General features: G+C 53.9%; 1 protein-coding gene across 1 annotated transcript; it reads right to left on the bottom strand.

Annotated features, from left to right (window-relative positions):
- Positions 1-905: 905 nt before the first annotated feature.
- On the bottom strand, positions 906-24,127 carry CHAF1A (chromatin assembly factor 1 subunit A). The gene is made up of 15 exons (XM_039878388.1): positions 23,829-24,127; positions 21,484-21,525; positions 19,828-20,690; positions 15,151-15,207; positions 12,987-13,216; positions 12,772-12,832; positions 12,380-12,448; positions 9,935-10,161; positions 9,337-9,505; positions 9,128-9,208; positions 8,545-8,637; positions 7,126-7,378; positions 6,079-6,569; positions 2,004-2,100; positions 906-1,376 (listed from the first exon to the last, which is right to left on the bottom strand). The coding sequence occupies exons 1-15, from the start codon at positions 24,094-24,096 to the stop codon at positions 1,276-1,278; spliced, it is 3,102 nt and encodes a 1,033-aa protein (XP_039734322.1). The 5' UTR covers positions 24,097-24,127; the 3' UTR covers positions 906-1,275.
- Positions 24,128-25,169: the final 1,042 nt, after the last annotated feature.

The raw sequence follows: 25,169 nt of genomic DNA, 5'->3' as shown, positions 1-25,169 counted from the left end.
TTCCCGCTGCTATATTTCAGGAACCCAGCAAGGCCTCTGTCACTCTGGTCACATGTCCCCTCCCTGTCCCCAACTGCTGCTAGGACTCACCTGCTAGTTGTCAGATGCACAACTAAAATGGACTTAAGAGGACTTGGTGGCACAGGTAGCTATGTCCACATTGTTAACACGTGTGCCTGTCCTACACACACCTGTGTTCACACAGCTGTACCCTGCCTCCAGCAGGAGGTCCTGGCTGGGCTCACGCCCTCACCCTGCAACTGAGGTGTCTTGTCAGCCCCACCCAAACGGGGCCCCTGAAGGAAGATCAAAGTGTTGGTGGGGGAGGCAGGCCTGATGGAGTCTTGGTCACCACCCAGCAACAGTCTGGCTATGTCCAGCTGTGAACTGGTCTGCATAATGCTTTGCCTACTGGCTCTTCCCCTGTGGGGGCAGCAGGAACGAAAACACGAGGAGTCAGCAGGACAGGAGTCCCAAGTCGGACGGAATCCGTGACCTCCTGCCAAAATGTCAGCTCCCTGAGGCCTTCGACATGTGCTCAGAGCCTCTGGGGCTATCACTGCGCCAGCGTGGGACCGCTCCAGGCTTTTGGGGACTAGGGCTCAGGTGTCGCAGCTGCCTCCACACTCCTAATTTCAACACTCCCTGAGGTGTGGCTGGACCCAGAAGTCCATGGGGAAGCCAGGATTCAGGACCATGAGAGAATACGCCCCGCTCACCCCCCAAGGGGCAGGAGGGACTGACCCGCCATGTGCACCTGCTACGAAGCTTCGCCCTGAACTAGGTCAGCAGGGAGGCAGAGGCTGAGGTTTCACAGCAGAGACGGGTGCCAGGCTTGGGCTGCAGGTGAAGGCACACACCCGCCAGCCCACAGAAACGGTGTTAAAAAGATGAGACACACCAGGTGAGGAGCAGGCGATAAGTTTATACACATCCATATCAGGTCCTGGCCCCACGCCACAGCACGGGGCTCCAATTCATTCACAGCATTTCTTCACAGCGCCCGCTCGGGGTCTGCAGGGCACGCCCTGCCCCGTGCAGGCCAGCACGCCGCGGTAATGCTTTATTACAGGGCAGATTAATATGCAGCTTTTGGGGGGAAATTTTTACAAATATCAAAATGAATGAATCAAGCATCCTATATACTTTCCGACCCTCTGGGGGGAATGCAAAGCAGGACAAAGTGCTCTTTACACAGGAATCAAAGGACGTTCAAGTATCTGAGGGATCTGAGAAAACCCTAACCATTCTACGTACACCAGCCAGTCGGGGCGCTCAGGAGGGGCTGAGCGAGCTGGAGGGCGCGGGGCTCTCACTGGTGTCCATTCCCACCGGCCCCCCAGCTCCGGCAGTGGTTTCGCACGGGTCCTGGACCTCTGCAAGGTGAGAGGGGGCGCTTTAGCCAGCTGCACCCACGTCACTGGGGCCTGAAACTGCTCTGGGAGCCTTCTCGGGGTGGGACCCCCATGTGACTGTGGTTAGAGGGGCACGGCTGTAGCACCCACACCCGTCCCTTTTCTAGACAGATGTACTTCCTCGTGGCCCTCAGCCAGACCCTGTCCCCTCAGCTCACTCACCGGAAGAGCCAAATCTCAGCCTGCCTCGCTAACCCCCCAGGAAGGGAGAAGGCCCCGTGAGAAAGGTGAGGAAACGGGCACGGAGGCCAGGTGGCTCCGCTGAGAACCGCCGGACCTTGGGCTGCCCACCTCGTCCCTGGAGAAGGTCGGCTGAGGCTGCGCCCTCACCGGCGCCGGGCCCCTGCCCGCCTCCCTGATTCCACCCGTCCACCCTCCACCTTGGCAGCAACCAACCTTTGGTCCTTTGGTTTCGTAAATGTAGCTTTCAGACCAAGTCAGATCCTCGAGGGCCTGGACCGGAACCAACCGCCCACCCCGCCCAGTGCCTTTCGGAGCCTTTTAGCCCAACCCCCACTATGCACGAGAGGGCGCACGCCCCTCCCCCTGCTGCGGCCGGTCTGCATGAGGGTCTGGGGCCATTCTCACCCGCAACACCCGAGATGTCCATCATCACACAGTCACCATCCTCTTCCTCCTCTTCCTCCGTGTCTGCCTGGAAGCCATCCAGGTCCCCAGCTCCTACCTGACAGACAAGGGGGCGCAGGCTGTCAGCAAGGGGGCCGGCCAGTGTGCGTCCACTCTCGACGTCCTCTACCAGTTTTAGCAACAAACCGGAGGCATCTGTCTGATTGGCCAACGAGCAAAGGAAACCTTGGGGAGTTCTCGCCAAAGAACTAAATTCAGATCTCTGAAAATGACCACCATCATGTTTACCTTATTCCAAAAATAACTGGTGAACCTTTTTGAATTAGAAACAATTGTGGGCTTCTGGTTTGCTTTGAAAGAGATATGGATAAAGCACGTACTTTCTGAGTTTATTATCTGAAATAAAAGTCAGTCAGTGCTTTCTCTGTCTCCTCTGCCTGAGGCTTGCCAGCCCTCGATTTGTGCTTAGACCAGTTTTGCCAGTGAGGATACTATCTGGGCAACTGTGGACAGAGGTCAGGAGGGACAGAGCAGGGACAGAAGGCCTCCACTATGAGTAGAATTTCTAACAAGGTTCTTGGGCCGTTGTCACTGGCATTAGGCAGAGGGGACAGAAAGACAATGTGGAAGGGGACAGAAAGACAACTGATTAAACATCAGCCATGCGCACGGTGCTCACACTCTGTAAGTGAACAAAGGGAACCAGCACAGGAGGCGGGGATGGGCTTATTTCAACGGGGAGGCTACTTCTTAAAACACTTTGAAATTCCTCTGATACAAAAATCTCTGTTCGCCTGGAAAAGGGACGACAGAGCAGTAAGACTGTCCAGTTTGCACACTGGGTGCCTGCGCTGGTCGGCAGACTGGGCTCAAGTTCACGGGCCCATCAGTTCCTGGTGTATACGCTTTAGGCCCAGACTCCTCGGCGGGTGGAGCATCACTGAGACAGGAACAGTCCCCAGACCAAAAGCAGCAGTCGCCACTGTGGGGTGCTGAGGGCAATTTCCAACCATCTGTTCTCAAAGAATCGACTGGCCGAGAAGAGCAGAGAGCCCAGCTCTGGCTTACGAGAATTTGGGAGATGTTTGTTTGGGTCTATGATGCCAACAGAACAGACAGATCTCTTTACGTCCTCCCCCGGTCACTGCCTCCGCAACAGGAAACGCAGTGCAGAGGAACCACCATCCATAACCTTCCAGGCACAGGACAGGCTATAAAACATTCCACAGCGGGAATTTCGGACACCCCGAGTCCCGCCGTGCTGGGCGGCCGGCAGCCTGTCGTGACAGGAACGCTTGTCATCACGCCGTCACTGCTGCAGGCGGTGGATGCAGAGACGGAGAAGGGAGGATGTGTGAGGCACGCAGCAGAGCAGATGACATCTGGCACCGCAGAATCACGGCTGTGCGACACGCTGTTCTTTTAGTTTCGTTTTGATCACAGAATATATTTGACTGGAAAGGGGTAACAGAACCTGTCCCCATTTAAAAATAAGACTCAGTCTGTCCCCATTTTAAAATAAAACTGAGTCACCCTGGGGCCACAGATACTTGGTGGGGGAGTAGGAGCTCCACCTCGACCTGTTCGTCTCACTAGGTAACACCCAGAAGATTTTACGATTTTGAACTCTAAATGATTTTAAAATTCTCAAAACTAACAAAGCCTGACTCACTCTAAAGCACTTATTCGTTTATAGTTGAGCTACAACTTCCCCCGGGGGTGCAGAAATACCAGCGACTTTGCCAAGATGTAGGGGGAAGCATTCCACACGCTCCTAGTTGTAGCCGAGTCACCACTGTGTGTGGGTGGCGTGCAGTAGCAGGCCTGCTCCAGGCCTGCCCGTGCATTCCCTCCCTCCCAAGACAGAACTGGAATTTCGTTGGGGGGCAGAGGGTGGTCAGGTCTCAATTCTCAGCCTCTCCTGAAGCTCACGGTGGCTGTGCCAAAGCGTTTTGGCCAGAAAGATACAGGTGGAAGTCAGCTGGGGTATCCCCTTCCAGCTGAACAGGCCGTCTCCCCAGGGAGGGCTCAGCCACCCTCACTCACCCTGCTGGCCAGGCCACCGGCTAAGGAAGGAGGGAGTGGGAGAGGACTCAGCCGCTGGACTAGGACGTCACACGAGCTCAGGCCTTCTTGCTGGAGACAAAGGCCTGTGTGTTTACGCCACAACACAGGGCCTCTGTCACCTTCGGCTGGACGATCCTCAGGACCCCGTGCTGTTTGTTTAGCAGGGAGCGATCCGAAGAGCAGTGTGAAGCTGACTGCCCACGGGCCGCTCCCAGGACACCCCGAGGAGGTGGCGCCCACTGCACTGGCCCACGCTGCGGTCCCGGCCCCTTCCCACAGGACCCCCTGAGCAGGGGCTCTGAAATGCAGACTGTCGCCCTTCCGACCCGCTGACATCAGGCTCGCAGCGCCGGCACACCCAGATCTGCCAGTTCTGACCCCCTCCCTGGGCGCTGCTTCTGCATCAGGGAACGGAGGCCACGTGACCGTGTGTATCTCGGATGAAACCCGCTTCACCGACTCCCAGGCACACACTTTCTGTCACCCAGGAGGGTGCACTCGGCCTGACCTGTTGCATTTTCTTTCCTGGAGGCTCAATTAGAAAACGAGACGTCTCATACCAATAAAGCGCAGGGATTCACACAAGGTGCTAGCACCGTGCCTGGTGTGTGAGGAGACCTGGTGTGACGGGCAGAACCGCGGCCCCACACAGAGAAACACCGGTTACGAACACAAATGGGGACGAGGGGAATGGACGCGGGAACGCAGCTATGACCCCACAGGAGACTGTGCGGGACTCCACACCAACCCGACAAGACAGATAGCGGGCACAGGGGTGCCCTGAGGGAGGGCTGACAGGGCAGAGGCCCACAAAAACTGCCTGAGGGTCCTCTAGCACCAGCCATTTTCAAATCGGGGTCCCCAGCCGGTTTCAACCAAGATAGCCACATGCAGGTTCCTTGTGAGACGGGCTAACAATGAGATCGATCACGAAAGCTTCTGTGGCTCAAACACCTAACGAATCTAATGAAGCCATCATTTTGGACGAGGCCCAGGGAAGGAAGTGTTCGTGGGTTGCCCTGTCTCCTGACCCAGGGGCACCCCATGGCACTGAGCTGCATCCACAGGCAGGCATAGCCGCGCACCCAGGCCTGCACGGACAGCGGCTCTGGGAAGTGACAGGAACAGCTGACACTGAACCGCTCTGCCGGTCCCTGTGGCTCTGAGAGTGAAAGGTTTACGAAGGCCAGACATGTTCCAGGAGCATCTTCTCTTGCCTCTGCGCTCTAAGCCGCACAGTAACTCCCGCAGAGGGGGAGTGGGCGGGAGCAGGGAGTGCGGGGTGAACACCTACTACCACTTCTCTGTCCCACCTGGCACAGGCGCACCGCCCCCAGCACCGCCTCCTGAAGGGGGCACCGCCCGAGAGCAGGACAGCCAGCTCTTACCACTCCGCCAAAACCTAACGGCTAGAGGCCAGTCTCACGTGAGGGCCCGAAACCGAGCGGCTACGAAGCCACGAAGACAGAGGAAACTCAAATGCACACGATCGAGCGTGAGAGGCCGGTCTGAAGCCCGCACGCCGTGGGGTTGCCGCAGTGCGACACTCTGGAAAAGCCGAAACTGCACAGGTGGCAAAGGGTCACTGGGTGCCAGGGGCTGGGGGAGGGACGGATGACCAGGCGGAGCACAGAAGACTTTTATGGCAGTGACACTACTCTGCGTGGTGCTGCAATGGTGGACACGTGTCATTACACATTGGCTCAAACCCACAGAACGTGCAAGGCCAAGAGCGAACCCTAGCAGCAACTGTGGACTTCGGGAGATAATGATGTGTCAGCGCAGGTTCATCAGCGGTGACTCGGGTACCACTCTGATGAAGGATGTTGAGAGTGGGGAGGCTGTGTGTGTGCAGGCCAGGAGGTGAGTGAGATGGAAAATCCCTGTACCTTCCTCTCAATCTGGACAAATTTGTTAATTCAATTTTGCTGTGAATCTAAAACTATTTACCCTGGATGCCCCGCCCCTCACCCTGGGCCCTGCCCTCACCCCGGGCCCCGCCTCTCACCTGCCCATCGTGCCTGCGCTTCTTCATGAACTGAGTGATGCACATGCTGCCCGCCGACTTCCTCTTCAGCGAGGTGGGCGTCCCCTGGCTGGACCCTGCGGCAGGGACGCTGCCACTGTCCTCCCTGGTGGCCGAGGGCACCATGGTGACATAACTCCACTGGCATGGCACGGGCAGGTGCTCCTGGTCAAAGCTCTTCAGCACGTGGGGGTGGACGTACCAGCACATCCGGAAGTCAGGCCTCTTCTCATACACTGAGTTCTCAGAAATAATTCGCTTGAGCCTGGCCTTGGAGGGGATGGCAGTATCCTCGCCGGTGGTGGGCGTCTGCGGGCGGGAAGAGCCAGGGCTGGGGGGGCTGGCGGCGCTGCTCTCCGGACTGCCAGTGTCCTTGCTGAGCAGCCCTTGGCGGCAGCACTCCTGGAACTCCCGGATGATCACTTTGCTCCCATTCACATTCCCGTGCAGCAGTGGGAGCAGCTGGGCCAAGACTGGCGGGAAGAGGAGGGGACACGGGTGGGTGTCAAGACACAGGGGAAACACCGCACATGCTTCCTCAACCCGTCACCAAGATCGAGGGACAGTCTGCTTCGAGTGGCCTTTCAAGGGTAGATTTAAGACACAAGAACTTGCTCCAGAAGGAACTGTCAAGCCCGAACCTCACAGGGTGGATTCGCACATGCCATGGTGAACTCTACGCGCGTTTTTCCTTAGTGGTGGCCACTGTGCTCTCTTTCTGAGTCAGGGGTCCTGCCCAGCTTTGAAGAGGAGGCACGAGCTAGGGATGTGACCGACCCTGGGCCAGACACTCTGGACCTGTGTCCCTGCCGGTGAAGCGGGCTAAGTACACGGGCGACCTCGTCCTGCTGTTGTGGGCATCAGAGAAGGAACGGGGTGCCCCGCGAGCGCTGGTTTTTGTGACTGGTCGAACTTCTGAACTATTAATCCACTCGCCTAACAAGTCTCCTGCCTGTGGCCCTGGACTGCCGGGGCCTCGGACCAGCTGGGAGCCCGCCCCTTCCGCCCCTTCCTCAGGCCAGCACTCACTGTGCTGGTCCCTCTTCTCTCTCCTGGAGGCCTTGGGCGTCTGCTCCTCCTCGGAGGGCACCGTCTCCAGGAGGCACGCCGTGAACTGCTGCAGCACCTTCAGGTCGGCGCCGCCGTCCCTGTCCGCCGCCCAGACGCAGCCAATCTTCATGGGCTGCAGCACACGGAACCTCTTCCCCTTGGCTAGAAACTCGTCCCACTCCTTGGCCTTGAGCTTCTGGCGAACCTTGTGGTTCTCGGGGTCGGCACACTCCTTGCAGGTGAGGGAGCAGATAGATGCTTACTCAGGGTCCCCGCTGCCCTCCACCCAGGCACTGTCGGCCCGCTCCTCAGGGACAAGAGGAGAGAACCCTTGGGGGTGGTGACACGCAGCCAGGGCCACGGTGGAAACCTCAGTCCCCACCTCCCTACTCGCTCCTCTCCTAACATCGCTGGCGACGTGCAGTTTCAGACGGAACGGTGGTGAGCACTGTCGGTGTTTTAGAGGCATCTGTCCTGTCTGGCATGACTGGCGAGTCACGGGTGCACGAGAAGAGGCCTCTTAATGCCACTCTCGATTTTTAGGTTAACATGTGATCTTGGGGCTGTCATAGCAACCTGAAATCACCCAGCACAGGCATGAGTATGCAACGAGACACCAACCTGCCTCCTTGGTCAGAAACACATAAGGAACACACATGCTTCAGGTCTGACTCAGAGAGAGTATCACCCGCTAGTGCGTCAAACTGTCACTGTTTCCCCCCGGGCCAAACACTGCAACCGACAGGCCGCGGGAGCCTCAGAATGGCTTACTCAGAAGTTCCACCCACCATCTGTTGGTGGTGGTGCCGGTGGGGTAAACTCAAAGGGGATCAGGGGAACCTTCTGGAAAGATGGCAAGTTCTGTACTTATGGGGTCCCCAACCCCTGGTTCGTGGCCTGTTACGAACCGGGCTGCACGGCAGGAGGTGAGCGGCAGGCGAGGGAGCGAAGCTCCATCTGCATTCGCAGCCCCAGCGCCAGCATCACCGCCTCAGCCCCGCCTGAGATCGTCAGGCCTTAGATTCTCGTGAGAGCACCGGCCCCTGGTGCCAGAAAGGCTGGGGACCGCTGCCGTTTTATTTCAGGTGGTGGTTCCACAACTGTTGCCAATAGTTCAAACTCATCAAACTAAAGAATTAAAATCCGTATGTTTTGTTGTATGTTAATTACACTTTGGCTAAACAAATGTTAAAAAAAAAAGGTGTGGCGATCCGACCCAGGGACCGTAAACAGCCACATGCTGGGGACTGCCTTCCTGGCTACGAGCGCTGAAATATGCGTGGGATCGGCTGTGGGCGGGCAGGGCCGCAGAAGCACCGTCCCCAGGTCAGCAGCCACCAAGCTCCGGCCTGGCTGAGCGCTCCTCCGGGCCGACTGCCTTCTTGTGTACCCACTCACCTCGGTGACTCCCTCATCCTCAGACAAGTACCCATGGGGCACGAAAAAACCATCATCCTCGTCTTCATCGTCTCCTACTTCATCATCATCATCCTCAAAAAAGGAAAAAATAAAGTATGTGGAAACATATGTGGAAACAGGATATATGCTCCGTTAAAAATTTAAATCTGTGAACTTCTAAGGGGAAAAAAAAGCCACTTACTATTCTGTTGTCCCTGTGGACAGCATGAGGCTTGGCTAAAACCCCACTAATCAATCCATTACGTGCAGTGGGGGCAGGGGCAGGCCGAACACAAATGAGTGAAGCTGGCCAGCAAGGCAGGAGGGCATGGAGGGGCCCTGGGAGCCCCCAGACGCAGATGTGCCCATCCAGAAGGGGCGACACTGTTTGGTTATAACCCACAGCTGCCACATGGGTCAGTGTCGCCAAATAAGCCGGAAAAGCAGATGCGAACCCCTGGCCGACATCTTCAGACAGCTCTGCAGGTGACACAGAAGCTGTGTGGTGAGCCTGGCCCAGGAGCCTGGCCCAGGGCGCTGTGGGCCCGTGGCAGAACCCATACTGTTCCCGGTCTGCGCTCACCCCTTCGCTGTGGGAGAGAGACTCTCCAGGCTCCTCCTCTTCCCATTCGTCGTCACTGTCCACCTCATAGTCCAGGAGCTTCTGAGAAAACAGTCGCACACTGCGTCACCACCAGCCCTAAGGGCTGGAGCACTAGGAGAACCCAAGAGACCAGTGCAGGCAGGCCAGGAAGGAAACGCGGAGACGCGCCCTTGCGCCTGCGCGCTCACCCTGTCCTGGGCCCAGGGGTCCTTCGGGTGGATGACCGTCGTCTTCTTGTTCCACGTTCCCCAGTATGCCGGTCGGTGATTCTCTGAGAACTGCAGGAGCTTCATCCTGCCGAACTTCTTCCTTTCGGGAACGCCGTCTACCTTGCTGCTCTCCACAATCACCACGTCACTGGGGACAAGGACCGCGCTCAGCAACGCACCTCCCGGTGACGTGTTCCCTCACCCCCGGCCCTCCCAGGGAAGCAGGCCACCAACGCTTCACGTGGCGGGCCACCAGAGCAGCAGCAGCGGGACACAGACTGCCACCGTGCGGCCGGCCTGTGCCACGCCGGGAAGCGGGGGTGTGGGGAAAAGCGAGGTCGCAGGAACAGGCCAGCGCCCCGCGTGGAGAGACCAGGAGGCCAGACAGGCAGCCTGAGCTCCAGTGGCGCAGCCGGGAGATTTCAGAGGCTCACGGAATCAGAAGAGAAGCTGGCCGAAGTGCCGAAGCCAGGGCCCATGACCTGGGAGGCAGGCGCCTGGCCGAGGCCCGAGCGGGCCAGCAGCGGCCGGAACCCAGAGCTCGGCCAACTGCGCTTCACCCACGGAAGACGCTGACCTGTTAAAAATGTCCGCACCGCGGTTAGAAACCACAGTGGGTCCGGACCGGAGGGGCCGCCGGCCCTTCAGATCTTTCAGGAAGGAGACGTCGCCCTTCTGCTGCAGCAGGAGCTGGTCTAACTGATGCAGGAGCTCTTGGTCAAAGGCAGTCCGACAGCGAGGGGCGAGGACCATGTTCTCTTTAATTTCAAAAGGGGCGAACTTCCCGCAGGAGCCGGCCAGGGTCTGAAACGCAGGAGAGAAGTGACGGCGCGCCGGGCGGTGGGCCCTGCGCACGGGAGGCCAGGGGACGCCCCAGCACGCCGGGTCAAAGGGGATGTGTGTGGTGCCACCAACGCGGGTTTCTCAAAAAGGCAAAACCTCAGGGACAGCGGTGGTGGCCAGAAGCTGGTGGGGAAGTAGGGGACTAGCTCTAAGGGAGCTGTCTCGGGTGACGGAAACTCTGGATCTTGACTATGGCGGTGGCCGCGTGACCTCCTACACTGTCAAAAGTCATTCAACCAGTACTCCTGGAGAGAGCGGGGTTTACTGTAAATTATACCTCAACAAACCTGACTTTGCCCAGAAAGGAAGAAAAGAGAAAGATGACAATAAGACCTGAGCTCCCAGGTGAGAAAACCGAGGCCCAGAGAGTGACCTGCTTGCAGAGAGCCACAGTTATGACACAAGGTGACTTTCGACACTGACAGCTGTGAACCTGAAACACTGGCATGTGTCCCAAGAGCCACCCACTGTGAATTCTGGCCGGTTTGACCTCCCTGCTCAGGCTCCTGCAGCATCTTTAATGCCTGTGGCAGTAGATCGCAACCTGGCAGCCCATGAGAACGACACGGGGAGGCGGCAGGAGAGTCTACGTCCATCAAGCTCAGGAAGAAAGCCAGCCTTTCACCTCAGCGAGGAAAGAACAGCTGAGGCTGGCAGCCCTCACTGTGGCCCCATGACGGGGTCGCCCGCGGACTGTCAGCAATCCCGATGCCCATACTGGGATGGGGTCCAGGCCCGTGTTTTTTAAAGCTCCTCGGTGATGCCAACACAGCCAAGAACCAGCGGATGGTTCTCATGAACGAACGGGTGCTGGGGACATCGGGCACCCACCTGGGAAAAGGGCCACGCCCCACGCCATGGGCACAGAGAATCCCAGCTAGGGTACGGGACTAGACAGAAAAAGCAAAACCTAAGCTAAAAAACAAACAAAAAAACTTCAAAAAAACTAGAATGTATCTATCTATAACCATAGGACACCCAGGGCTTTCAACCAAAAGCCCATTGCGATAAAATAATAAAAATGTCGACATTAAAACAAAAAATTACAACGAAAGACACACCATAAATGAACGAGTCAAAAGGCAAGTCGACGTGCTGAAAGAATCTATGTGTATATCACCAAGGATGAAAATCCTGGCTACACAGATAAGTCCCAGAGATCGGAACAAAAAGCCAAGCCTATAAAGAAATAAATGGCAAACAAACACAAAAGATATTCAATTGCACTAAGCGTCAAGAAAAAATGTAAAGTGAAACAAGGATATCCTTTTTTTTTTTTTTTTTTTTTTTACCTATCCAGTTGGCTAAGTTAAAACTCATCATGTCCAGCCCAGCGCCAACGGCTGGTGAAGAGCGTATTTCCTGTGTTCCAGGGAATGTGCCCAGTATTTCCTGTTGGGAGGGCACTTGGACAATAACTGATATGAACTCGCTCAAGTGTGTGCCTTGGGTCTAGCAGCGAGCCCACCTTCAGGTGGCCGTCCTAAAGGAAGGCACTCCTACGGAGAGGTGTGTCAGTGACACTCGGGGCACCGGTGACGGGGGAACGTCACAGATGGATGGATATATTCCGTCCACATCATGAAACATTATGCAGCATTGAAAAAGAATGCAGTAGACCCAACGTGCCGACGTGGCAAGAATCCAAGGCATGTGCAGGTAAATACACGGTAACGGGTTCAGAGTGATCGGACGCACACGTATGCAAGAGCACAAATACACGAAGAGATCTAAACACAGAGACCTCCAGAACACCCTTGCACCGGGGGAGCATGGAGGGACAAGGGTTGGGGATCTGGGGTCTCCACAAACTGATGCCAGCTCTGAGGGAAACTGGGTGCCAGACTGGGGAAGCGGAATTCTGGGCTGTTGTCCTACGCTGACCCTTGCCTTCCGTCCTGAGCATAAAGTCCTGAGAGCAAGGACTAGGTTTCTTACACCTTCCCACAAAGCTCTTCACATGACTGTTCGTGAAGCAGCCCTTAAGCACTTGGCCCTTTCTGCCTTTTCAAGGACTTAGCGAGAACCTCCAGGCTCCACCAGGAACAGCAGCTCCCTGTACAAGCGGAGGCCCCTCTGACAGAAGGCGGGCTGGCTGGGCAGAAGACACCGTTTTGGTTTTCAAAAGGAGGAGCCTGACAGAGACAAAGAAAGCCAAAGGAAACCCCTGCTTGCTCACCTTGGGGGCCTGCGGAGTCTTTGGTTTCTGGAAGAACCTCGTGATTTCGGCCTTCTCTGCTTTAATGCGCTGCAATTTAAGACATGACGAGGAAATGAAGAGAAACGGCGTGTTGTCAAACATGCAAAGGCCCCTAGAACTGAACCCCAAGCATTTTAAAGTAGAAAGCGTTATTTTGATGTTAACTCTCAAACCCTATCAACCCGCAGCTGGGTGCCAGGCAATCTCAGGGTGCCAGAGCTGCTCTTGCCGGCCTGAGGGCTATGACAGGCCAGCATGACCATGAGCTCCGGGACCGGATCCGCACACGTGCCGGTCCCTGTGGGGCTGGCGGGCTTCCCACAAGCGACACGGCACAAGCCCCCTCTGCTGAGGGTCCTGGAGCACGCTACCTTTTCTTCTTCTCGCAACCGTTTCTCCTCTTCCTTCTTCCTCTTCTCCTCCAGCTTGGCCCTGCGGGACATGAAATTCGATTTCCGCCAACCTGCGCGCTGTACGCAGATGAAGCCCGTGGTCCCGGCCGTCGGCTGGGGGTCTGGAGAGGCCCCCTGGGAGGCAGGCGGGAAGGGGGCTCCCCCCGGGCGCGGCGTCTGCCGGGGACACTCACTCCAGGGCCTCCTGCCGCTCCTTGCGCCGCTCCTCCTTGCGCCGCTGCTTCTCCGCCTTCTCCTTCTCGTCCTTCTCCCTCTTCTCCCGCCTCTCCTTCTCCTTCAGCTCCTTCTCTTCCTCCCTCCTCTTTCTGGCTTCCTCCTTGGCCCGCTTGGCCTCCTCCTTCAGCTTCTCCTTTTCTTCTTTTTCGGCCCGTAACTTCAGCTGCTTGCCCAAACGCTCCTTATCCTGCAGCCGAGAGACAATGCGACAGCTGTCCCCCGCAGGCCTCTCGGGAAAGGTCGTGAGCATCGTGGGGACGGTTGAGTTCACACACAAGGGGAAAGACGGAAGGAACCGGCCCCCGGGAGAAGCGGGGCGCTCAACGTCCTTACAGTGCATTTTCAATGTGTCACATTTCCTTCTGCTGTGAGAAAAGTGATGAGGAATGTCACAGGACCTTGTGGGCCATTCGAAATGAGATTCATTTAAAATACTGCTTAAAACGTGGGGCGGGGCTTGTTTTTTACTTAATTAAGGAACCCTGGGCCACCTGTGCGGGGTGCCGCTGTCGGTGTGAGCTGCGTTCACGTAATCGGGAAGCTGCGGTAAAATGAAGACGCGGAAACGCCTACAGGTTTCGCCTCCCTGCCTTTCAAACAAGAGCGTTTTCCTTCCCTTCCCCTGCAAGCCTTACCAGATGACAGGGTTAATTTTATTTCTTTTGAAATGGAAGACTGGATGAGGCAAGGACGGGGAACCTGACGGGGAAGTCTAAAAAAGAGTGCAGAACGGATGAGAAGACAGAACAAATTAAAGCAAACAAATTTATTTTTTTATCTTTGAAACCATTTCTCAAGATCCGAAAGGAATGGCAGACGTTAAGAAAGAAGAATAATCTGTACTACTAAGGAGAAAACGGCCAGTTTCCTCAGTATTCTTTGAAGCGGAACGCCTGGCTTTGTCACATCAGTCCCTCATTCCGAAGAGCTGACATGCCACCCGGGCCGCTGGGTTACAATCGTGACTCGATGTGAAACAAGCTGACCCGAAGAGCAGAAGGGCAGTGAGCCTCTGACAGCATGGAGGGACCTTCAGGGGCCTCCGCCGCCAAAGGCGGTCTTCCCTGGCGGGGGAGCCCGGCAGCTCGCTCTCGGCTGGGCCTGAGCTTACTCCTTGTCTCTAGAGGACAATCTGCCTTCTGCTCTGATGACCCTTTGGTCATTTAAAGAAAGCCATGGGGGTTGTTAGAGATGTCTGAATGTCCATTCTCGCCAAGTATCCTCGGCATCTTCATCTGACACATAGGACACTTAAGGAAGGTGCCTGGTCCAGATCGAGTAACAAGACAGCAGCCTAAGCACAGGGTGGTGGCAAGGAGTCCCTCCCTGCTGCTCGATACAAAGAAGGCTCTGGGAATGATAGGGACGATCAGATAAATCGTCTCTTCTGCTAGACTTAAGTCCCATCTCCACTCCCACCTCACATATGGCCATCTCTGAAAGCCCGATGAAGAATGAGATAAACTCAAAAGCAGCCATCAAAATCGGACCCACAAAAATTGAACACAGCCATAAGACGAATGGCACAGGAAGCACCCAGGGAACACGCCGCCGACTGCCATCAGCGTCCCTTCCGTGAGCTGGCATGGGAAGGGAGAAGCCTACTGGCCTTCTCTTCCTCGTGACAATAAAGAAGAAGGTGCCTGCACTGCTGTGTGTGAAATGTAACCCCCAAATAACAGAACCCATGACTCGGCAGGGGTCCACTACACAATAATCACCCTTTGAGTGTAGGGGCCACTCAAATGCTACAGCATGTGGGAACGTGGGAACGTAAATCTATCGTAGGACCTGGGATGCAAGGAGAGGGACTCGGTTCTTGGGAAGGCAACTTAAAGCTAAAACAGGATGCCTAACTATTAAGATAGTAGCAATAGTAATAGTAACAATAACAATAGCTTAGCAAAGGCTACATGCAAAGCCTTACGCTTCAGCAAAGCTAAACGTGATGCACTCTGCAAGCCAGAAGCCCAGCTATGTCAAAGGAAGCAAGTCACGGCGAGGTCAGGATAAGCTGGGGAGAGGTAAAACCTGGGCCGGGAGAGGTGCAAAGGGCTTTGCTCACTATTTAACGCAAAAAGCACAGCGAGTTAATTTTCTATTTCAGGGAAAATGTCTTACTCTTTGCAGTCTCATCTTGTTCTTCTCGGCAGAATCTTTGACCAGTTTCTTAGTTACCTGAAATGAAAGACGTTTATCTTTAAACGCGCATTTTCAGTCGTGTTGACACGTTTAATGCATTGCACAGTCCTTGGGGACAGGGAAGGAGGGAACGAGTGACCCACACGACTAAGAACTTCTTCGCAAAACGAGAAAAATGAAAACATTTCCAGGGGACCAGTTTCCACCACACAAAATCAAATGTCTTAGTGGGGTCGTAAGCGTCAACGAGGGTGCACACGTGTGCGTCCAGGCGTGAGGGGAGACCAGGGAGGCAGATGACAAATGAATGACGGGGGCCACATGCAAGAAAAACGAGGCAAGTTCAAAAACAAAAAGCCACGCAGGCGACACGGAGTGGTAAGGTTTGTAGCCCACTAAGGGGGGCGCCCCCGGCCAGAGGCATGGGAGGTCTCCCAGGGCCGCGGCCCAGCACTGCCGCCCCTTCCAATGCCCCAAGAGAACTGTCAACTTTTTGGTGAACTTTGTAGGTAATGTCTAAAAACTAACACTGTGAATCGAATAAAACTAAGGGCTGCATCCCCATGGGCCACCAATCTGTCTCTCCGCCTGGAGCAGATCCGCTCTTCAGAACGCTTGCGGGGGAAGAAAAGGTCAACCGGCCAGAGGTGGCCATCCGGTCTAGAACCCTGTGCCCAAAAGCACGGGATTCCCTATCACCCCAATGCACCACTGGGCGCACGCGCACCTGCCCACCGGTGGACATGCGAGCGTGAACGAGGCCAGGTGCTGGCCCGAGCTTGGTCCGGGGCCAGGAGTCCCAACGACCCAGCCGAGGGGAGGAAGGGTGGCGGGGAGCGCTTGGCTGCAAGACGGGGCTCCACAGGCGCATCTGGCATGGACAGGCAGCCAGGACAATGAGACCGAAGCGGAGCTAGAAAGCCATAGGTTATCTGGGGAAGCCTCAGCCCTAAGACCTCTTACAGAATGGAACTCACAGATTAAGAAACCCGAGAAGGCGTCCTTCTCACTCGGCATGTCAAGCTCCTCCTGGACTCAGGCTCCTTTAGAAAAGGGCCGAGCTTTCGTGTGAAAGCCACGTGTTGGCAGGAGCTCGAACGCCACTGAGACTGTGCCCGAGCGGGCACGTGCCAATGGACATGCCAGTTACCAAAGCCACGTTACCGAGAGCTTAAGGAAATGCACCTGCCTCTCCAGAATCCACTTTGCTCACCACGTCTGTGGACTCCAGCCCCGCAACAGGGGTAGCAGAACCTGTAAGCTGCTGTCTCTCTATGTCGTTGTCCTTTGTGTTCAAAGATCATAGTAGTGATGTGATTGCCAGACTCCATTATAAGAATATTTGGGGGGGCAACATACGTACTTAGTCTTGCCCATACTTGCGAAATTTCAACTGCAGACTCTAATGCCTCATGCTCTGCTTCCCCTTTGCTGTGAGTCCAGGAATAATAGCTGCCGTGACTATCAGGAGCCATCTTAACAACGTTCCACGACCACAGCAATCACGATCTAATTTAAAACCAGCATCTCTACTGCTTTGCTAGACATTTGGGTGCACCTTATCAGTCTGACATAATTTTATCTTCTTGACATTTGGCCCGAGTATTCACGGTATTCTCTCGAAATCATGTGCCATACATTTTACCTATCTGGAACACAGCCGCCAAAAACAAGACCCGGGATCCCAGAAGGAGGCTGAAACGCGCACAGCAATTGTCAAGGCAGATTTAATTGTCTGTGCATTAAAATTCCTGCATTTTATTTAGAAGAATCGTCTCAGAGCCCGTTGACTCTGATTTTATACACAAGGAGATCTATTTTCTAAGCTCAGAGCAGACAAGCAGCAGCGAGCGAGGTGAGAGAGGGTGGTGTGGATGGGCCCCAGCAGCAGCTAAAGACCTAACGGTAGGGGCAGAGGCAGAGGGGAAAAGACACAACCCGAATCGGTCCAGCCATATTAGAGCGCAAGTGAGCAAAACTTAGCGTGTATTCATGTCTTCAGTGAATGCGACCCTACCTGACAACAGCCCTGGGAAACATTACCGTTCTGTCAAGGCCGAGAACGAGAGACAACAGAAATATGCAGCAATGAGAATGACTGTACAGTGCAGCATAGCCGCACCACAGGTGTGTACCACAGCGGTGAAGGAGATGCTTCTTCCTATGCCAATATCAAAAAATATCCCGGACACCCTCCAATGAAACAAAGATTTACAGTGTACATCACATAAGGAAACAAACTGATACTGTGTGTTCCTAAGGAATCTCCCATTTACCCACAACACAGAGAAATAGGTGATAATGGCAACCTACCTGGGGGAGAGAAAGGAGGCCAAAGGAGACTGTCGTGTTTCAATGATTTTTTTAAAACATGGAGACTTTAATGCCCGTAAAATTAAAATTATACGGCAGAAAGTTCCAGTGATCTGGGCTCATTTGTACAGAGGCGAGGCAGAGATTCCAGTGACACAACAGGATCGACATCATCAATTGTGGAATGATAATCTCGACTCATCAATCAAGTAGGCCGAATTGCATGTCTCAGTGCAAACTTGGGGTAAAAAGCTCTCATGCTAAATAGAAACTCTACGGCTACTCAAAAGACCTCAGGATTATCTAAAAGAGGTGTTCCTAAACTATTGTTTTCCAAAGTGAGGGTCACCAGATGTCTGGGAAGGGGCAGCAGGCACTGTGTTTAACAAGTTCCCCAGAAGAAAAAACAACAATATACAAAATAGGATGAGTGAGCGTCTAGGCATTCCAAAGCGTGGAGACTTTGCAATGATAACTCCAGGACTAACCAGAGCCCAAGGAACACCACACCCGTCACAACAGGGAACAATCTGGGGGCTCCCAGCAAGCCTCGGCCTACAGTCTGGAGAGGGGGTGGGGAGGGATAACGGAGTAAGGGAAGTGTTCCCCTCAGCCACAGGGGCCAGGAAAATCTCAGACGCCAAGTCAGGTACCAACCATAAAACACACAAATAAACGAGGCAGGAAACCTAGCACTCCCCAACGGTAAGGAGATGCGCGAGAAAGCCGCGTGGTGGGGGGTGGTCGTCTCCAGCCCTGCGCTCAGGAAGTCCTGCCATCACTGCGCCCAGAGGCTTCCCTTCACTCTCAGACCTCTGGGGTCACCCAACATCAGGGGGCTCAACTTCTACTCTCTTTATGTGACGGACAGGCCCACCTGTGGGTGGAAGGGGCAATTTTCTGCCACTGGCTCTGGGGTGGCCTGAACCTTCTTCACCACTTGCAGTGTGAAATATTTGCAAGGCTGTGTGACGGCTCTGCCTTCTAGAGCATCTCAAAACCCCAAGCCTGAGTTTGGGGTAGCCTCGGACGCAGGATTTCCTACACTGGGGATGTTTTACGCCATGTGGGCCAAGGGAAAGAACTAACGCCGCTTCATGAAAATGCCCAATTATGCGACCTCCCAACTCTCAGGCTCGGCTATGGGCGTAAAAACAAACTTAAAGAAATGAAGAATGGAAACATGTGTACATGCCCTGTTTTCTAGGCTAATTGGCTGTAACACCATCATGTGACAAAGTATTTCTGCAAAAGATTAGCAGCAGTCTGGAAGGATTTCAACCAGCTGGATGGACCAAACAAGATGGCCGAGAGGAGACTCAAACCCTGATTCTGATAGTCTGAGCGACGGCTCAGATGGAAGTTTGAAAATTTATTAGCCTCTGTCCGTCTGCCACATACAGCAACTGAGAAGAAAAAAAGATCGCTCCATTTGTGATTGCTATGTTCTGAACATAAAAAGGAAGCCATTTTCTCCTTTCTCCTGTGCTCCTCAGGAGGTGGAAACAGAAAATGGAGTCATCTAGAAAATAATTGGTTCCTTAGAGATCAAATTTCAGAAAGAGATCAAGGTTGGCGGTTTACGGTGAAAGGTGAAATTTAGCAGGTAGAGACTGGATGACTCATAGCAGGAACAAATCTCATGGATACAAAAACAAAGCTAAGATGAATAAACAGAAGTTCCACAAAACAAAAGAAACCCCCGAAGAACACCATTAGACACACTCTGGGGTTCTTGACTGACATCTGCCATTGCGCTGATCAGAAACCATGAACAGAAACAAACGTCTCAGAAGCCGTCCTTCCGGGGTCCCTACGAGGCTGCCAGCTTTGTCCTTCTTTCGTCTGTTGTTCTGGGTGAGGTTTTTAAGATGGGTGGCCACGCTGACGAGAGCTGACTCTACAGAGCCCCCCACTTTAGTCTTCCTGCCGTCTGGGGTCTCTCCACCAATGCTGACCGACTTTACCACCGACACCCCAACAAGTCTGTGTTGCAACAGGAAGAAGGAATGAAGGGAGCTTAAGCCAAAGGCTGACACGAGGGGTGACAGCTGCCTGCTGACCCCCGCCATGCCCCACCACAGCGAAGCGGACCAGCACCCCTAGCCAGGCATGAACGACAACGGTTACCAGGATGGGAGTGACGCATGTGGCCCTGAATACCCCCAATGGTTTGACGTCGAAAAGATTGAGAATTCTGCATCTGTAGTCACAGGACCTGGTCTGTGGCCCCCCTCGCTCGCCACTAACCACCTGGGGGAACCCGTGTCCCCAAGGTTTTGCAAAGGGGTGAGACTCAAGTGCCGCCAGCACTGAGGCGCTGGGGTCTGGGAAGGTACTCACTCTGCGGACAGGCGTGCAGGGGGGGAAGGGACTGGGGCCGCTGTGCTGTTTATCGGAAGCAGACCGGGCCTCAGGGGAGCTGGTGGGAGAGGAAGAGCTCAGGGATGAATGGCTGAGGACGGAGTCTTCTTCGGGGCCAGACTCCGGCATCTCGCTCTCGGAGGGCACGCCCCGGTCCGGAGCGGCAGCCGGAGACCGGGCCACGGGAGGTTCTGCAGCCAGGATATCCTGCAGGACCACCACAGGCACCTTCCCTCTGAACAGGATGCCCCCCGCTTCGCTCCAGCCGTCCCGGTCCTTCTCAGAGCACGTTCTTGGACCGTCTGTCAGCGCGGGGCAGCTGTGGGGTGAGCCTTTCTGCACGTCTCCGCTCCTCCCTGCGCCCCCTGAGCTGGGGTCCTCTTCCTCTGCGTTGCGCAGGTCTGAAAGGGTCTTTTCGGGAAATGCTGGCTTGTCCTTCGGACTGGCCTTCGGCAGCCCCCTCTCCCCTTCGGCTTCTTCTCTGACCCCACTTACAGACTTCGCAGAGGGAGAGGCTGCAGAATTTAGTTTACTGTGGGCCCCGGTGTCGTCTGGTGGTTCACTCGACTCCTCCGTCAAGTCAATGACGACCATGGACTGGCCAATATTGCTTTTGACTCTGTTTCTTAAAAGGTTATCTAAGGGACCCTTCCCATTGACAAGCTTCGGCCTAAAGTCTACGTCGGACCCCATGTGGAAGTTGCTCTCCAAGCTGTCCAAAGAGGCGTCTACGTCGAGGCCTGGACTTTGAGCGGGAGCGCTCGGGGAGCTTCTTGTGTCGTCCGACCCGTCCTCGGTTTTCTCCTTTGGGGTAAGCGTCACGGGCTTGAAGGGCAGACGAGCTGAAATGAAGAAAGGACTCCATCTTTACAGTGAAAGTGTGAAGTAACAATTGATCAGTGCTTTAATATTCCACATGCTCAAAACTCATCGTCCTTGCTGGGCTTGGGGGGGTTCATACTCATCCGTTTATACACAATCATGCCCTTGGGTCCTGCGATTTGCCCCCAACCCTTTAACCTCAGGGGGCTGCCGCTCCTATCCCGGTTCCCCGCAACACCAGACTTGCTCAAACCACACAGGAAGTAAATCAAGGGAACCAAGGCAAAAACAGAAACTGTGGTTTTTAACACAATCCAGCCATCACTTTGACCTCAGTGTAAACGCACTCTCCCTTTCACACAAAAGGATTTGGGGACATTTATCTTCCTGAACAACAGTGGTTCAACGGGGGCAGCTGAGCCCGCCCAGGAACATCCAGCAACGTCTCGAGATATAATTGGTTGTCGCGCCTTGGGGGAGGACAGGGATGCTGCTAAACTCTCTGCTGTATACAGGACAGCCCCTCCACCCCCAAAAATGACAAAATGTCAATAGTGCTGAAGTAGGGAAAGCCTGCTGTAGAGGCTGTGACCCCGAATTTGCTCCTGGGAACCTACGAGAACAGCAGTACAATAAAAAGGGTTCCCCTGCTTCCAAATGTAGGTACAACTGTTTTCTCCCCTCCAGCCCTTTGCCGCTGCTGCTGAGGACCCCAAAAGACAGCCTCTGCTCAGGGGAAATAAAAATATAATTGAGGAGACAATGAAGGATATAAATCAGAAACAAATGTTTAAACCGTTCCCGGAAAGTTACCTTGTATTAACTTCTTGACTGGTCTGTCTTTGCAATCCATGGCTGTGAAGAAAAGTGTCAAAGGGTAAGTTATCACATGCTGGAAATAATGAAGGAGCTGATTCATATGTAGCGCCTATCTATCATGTACGAAGTGGATGGCCACTGGGGGTAACTTTGCCACCCTCACCCTGGGGCCTATGGCAATGCCTTGGGATGCTTTTGGTTGTCATGACTCGGGGAGGGTGTTACTCGAATCTAGTGGGTAGAAGAGAGGGAGACCACTAAATGGCCTACAATGCACAAGATGGCCCCCCACGACTAAGAATTATCTGGCCCCAAATGTTAATAGGTTAAGAAATCCTAGCCTGGACAGTTTATTTTCCTGTGGCACTTATAACTCTGAAACTTACGTTGTTTATTATGGTCCCCCCTCCCCCGCCGAACACCAGCTCTGTGACACTGGAGACTTGTTCCACACCCTACCTGGAGCACCTAGCTTGGGGTCTGGCACATTGAGGGAAATCAGTGAATACAGTAACAGCGACAGTAAGGGCAGAGATGAGAGAAAACACTGTATCGCTCATGTCACCATTAATACGACCCCGCCATAAAACATCCTCCAATCCAGCATTTTGAGCCTGCTCCAGGCAAGAGCTGGAGTGCTGTCAAAAAATAATAAGGGAGAATGTTTTCCTGAACCAAAAATATCTCAAGAAAAGCATCTAATAATTTAAAGCTGATGCAGAAATGACCATGAAAAGATCCAAATCTTTGGATAAATATCTTTAAATAATTAGAATAAGAGATGTGGCTTGGAAAATTCCAGTTTATTTTGGGCAATCTACATATGTTTTATAAAAGATACATACAAGTGTTTTTAAAAAGCAGACTGGGGCTTTCTAAAGAACTCAGCTACCCATAGATGAAACTGCCCTCCCCACTTCCAAGCTTAGAATATAAGGAAGGTACCCAGAAGACTCCTAGTTCTATCCATTTCAAGACAATATCATTCTCAAGCTTTTAGTTACCAAAAACATGGATTCCCACGCCCTCTCAAATGAAGGATAATTTTTAGCCACTTAAATTTATTTTTAAGACAACCACAAGGATTTGTTGGTGTGGTCCTGAGTTACCATCTTTGATGCAAGTGACACAGAGGTGACCTGGGCCCAGAAGCGAACTCAAGTCGCCCTAAAAAGGGATGCCCTATTCCAGGGATCCGGACTGTTCATGTATAAACAACACTGCTTTTTACTCTGATATGACATCCCTAATTTTATTTTGTGTTAAAATATCCTTCCTTTTTATAATAGTATGGTCATAGCAGGTCATGCTTTTTTTACTTTTTAATTAAAATTAAACATCCTTACAGGGTCAAATGACTGTCCGTGACAACCAGTCACCCAGACTTTATATGAATTTTACGTTTTTGTGAAATCTCCAAATCTGGAAACAATTTGAGCAGTGGTTCTGCTATGCCTAGATACATTTCTGGTTGTCACAACTGGGCAGGAGAGGTTCTTACTGGCATCTAACGGGTGGAGGCTAGAGATGCCGCTAGACACCCTAAAGTGCCCAAGAGGGCCCCAAATATCAATAGTGCTGACGTTAAGAAACCTTGAATAAGTCCAGTTGATGTCTCTGCCAACCCTTAGTTCCCCCAACCAACACACAGCTATCCGGCATCTACTATGTGCAAAGCATCCTGCGGAGTGCTGGGGGTAAAACAACCGGAGTCAACCTGGGGAGACGGCACTCTAACCTTCCCTGCTTCACTACGGTAAAGGGGCCTGCTAGGTGCTGGAAGTCCCTCTCCCAAGAAAGGGAGGAGAGGTACTGGGCTTCACCTTAAATACCGGCAGGATCATGATTCAGAAATCCCAGCTCCCTGGCAATCCTCAACGTTCAGGCCTCTTACCTGGCCTTGCTCTGACCCGCAGACGCCGCTGTTCTGGCCCGCGAACCCAGGTGACCCTGGGCCTCAGTTTCCCTACCCGGCCAGAGGGTCGCTGCAGGGTCCAACTTGCTTAAAGGACACAAACACAACATGCAGAACCGGCCCCCGTCTCCCTGAGCCTGCTTCCCCTCCTGGCCACATCGACCCGTCACCACAGAGGGCCTTGAAAGAACGAACTTAACGCAAAAGCACAGGAAAAAAATGGTCGCGGCTGCAACAATAACGTCAAGGAGGGCGCCATTCGGGTCGCAAAGCCCTTCCTGAGACTGTACGACGCCAAGGACCGAACGCCCAGCACGGAGAAGCGGCCCGGAATCCGAAGGGCCGTCTGCCCCCAAGCGGCGCCTCGGCCGGCACAGGCCGCTCGCCGCGCCCCCCCTTCCCCTCCGCGCGGGCGCGAACCGACCTGCGGCCGCTCCCCTGGCGCCCGGCGCGCCACACTCCGGCTCCTCCAGCATCGCCCCGGCGGCGGCTAGAGCTCCCCTCGGGCGGCGGAGGCGCGGGCTCCGCTCCGGCGGCAGCTGCTGCTCGCCCTCCCGCCCGCACCGCTCCTGCCGCGGCCGCCGCGCTCGTATTTGGCGGGAACCGCGGCGACCCCCGCAGCCCGAGTGCCGATTGGACGAAGTCGCATCACGTGACGTCCCGCCTCGGGAATCGGGGAGCGCCGGAAGCATCCTCGCGAGATCCGTGGCCTCTATTCCTCCCCATGGCTCCCCTACTGATATTCCCGCGGAGGGGAGGGCTTCCTCTCTGCGGCCTGTCATTGGCGGGGAGGAGGTGTTTTGCGATTGGAGATGCGAAGTGTCAAGCTGAGAGTGTCGACACTGTGATTGGCTGAGTGCGTGGGATAGGTCGTGAGGAGGAGGGAGGGCCAGGCTCTTACGTCATGACGAAACGTTTTACGTAGGGCGCTGGCCACAACCTGAAACTGCGATTTAGGTCGAGACCGAGTGAAGTTTTGAGTTTATCTTAACTGCACATTGGTTGAATATAGCAACGGCGATTAGAATTATAAATTACTTTTTCTATGAACAAAAATAAAATCTGGGCAGCCCTTCAGCAGCATTTGATATGCAATAAATATATTCAGAGGGAATGAATGAAGTAGATGTTTCTGGGTTCATCCTCAGGATTTTTGCACACGCTATTTCCTCGACTAGAAAACTCTTTCCACGGCTTTTTTCCTGGCCAATTTCTATCTAACTTTCAGATCTTAGATCGACACCTCAGAGAAGCCTTTTCTCCCTTACCCCCAACAAAAAGTGCCTACAACGGTCTTTCTCTTGAAGCAATTACAGCTTATGTTTATTTGTTAGTGCGTTATTTGATTAATTAATTTATTTCTGTTTTTGTCATTAGCTCCACGAGGGCAGGAATCATTTGCCGACGTATCCCAGGACCTATCAATGGCTGATACATTAGTAGGTACTCAATGAATATTTGCGTGAATGCATAAATATTTCATTGGACTGTAATCATGTAGGTTAAAAGCCTCACGGAGAACAGAAATCTTCAGTGTGCCAGGCTGCAAGAGATAAGTTTTCTTCATCACAAATTTAATTTCTCAGGCAGAGCAAAAGTGAGAAAGCTGAAAGCGAGCCCAAGTCTGAAATTCTATCGATACCGTAGATTAGGAGAAATCTAGAAATCGGTTTTGTCAAGTCACGTCTTACTCAAGGCCACAGTTTCCCTGTAAGAACCACGAGGATGTTTTCCCTCCATTCCCTGACATTCTGGCATTATACAA

This window comes from Pteropus medius, unplaced genomic scaffold, assembly GCF_902729225.1.
Source record: "Pteropus medius unplaced genomic scaffold, Ma_sr-lr_union100, whole genome shotgun sequence".
Classification (NCBI taxonomy): Eukaryota; Metazoa; Chordata; class Mammalia; order Chiroptera; family Pteropodidae; genus Pteropus; species Pteropus medius.
Note: the sequence above shows the minus strand (reverse complement) of the source record. Positions and strands in the feature narration are given on the sequence as shown.

Excerpts from the sequence above, each read along its gene's own strand:
- CHAF1A (XM_039878388.1), bottom strand. The coding sequence starts at position 24,096 with ATGCTTCCGGCGCTCCCCGATTCCCGAGGCGGGACGTCACGTGATGCG. Across the intron at positions 12,449-12,771 it reads GGTTGCGAGAAGAAGAAAAG|CGCATTAAAGCAGAGAAGGC; the intron begins GTAGCGTGCTCC and ends CTTAAATTGCAG. Across the intron at positions 2,101-6,078 it reads AGCGCAGGCACGATGGGCAG|GTAGGAGCTGGGGACCTGGA; the intron begins GTGAGAGGCGGG and ends CTTGTCTGTCAG.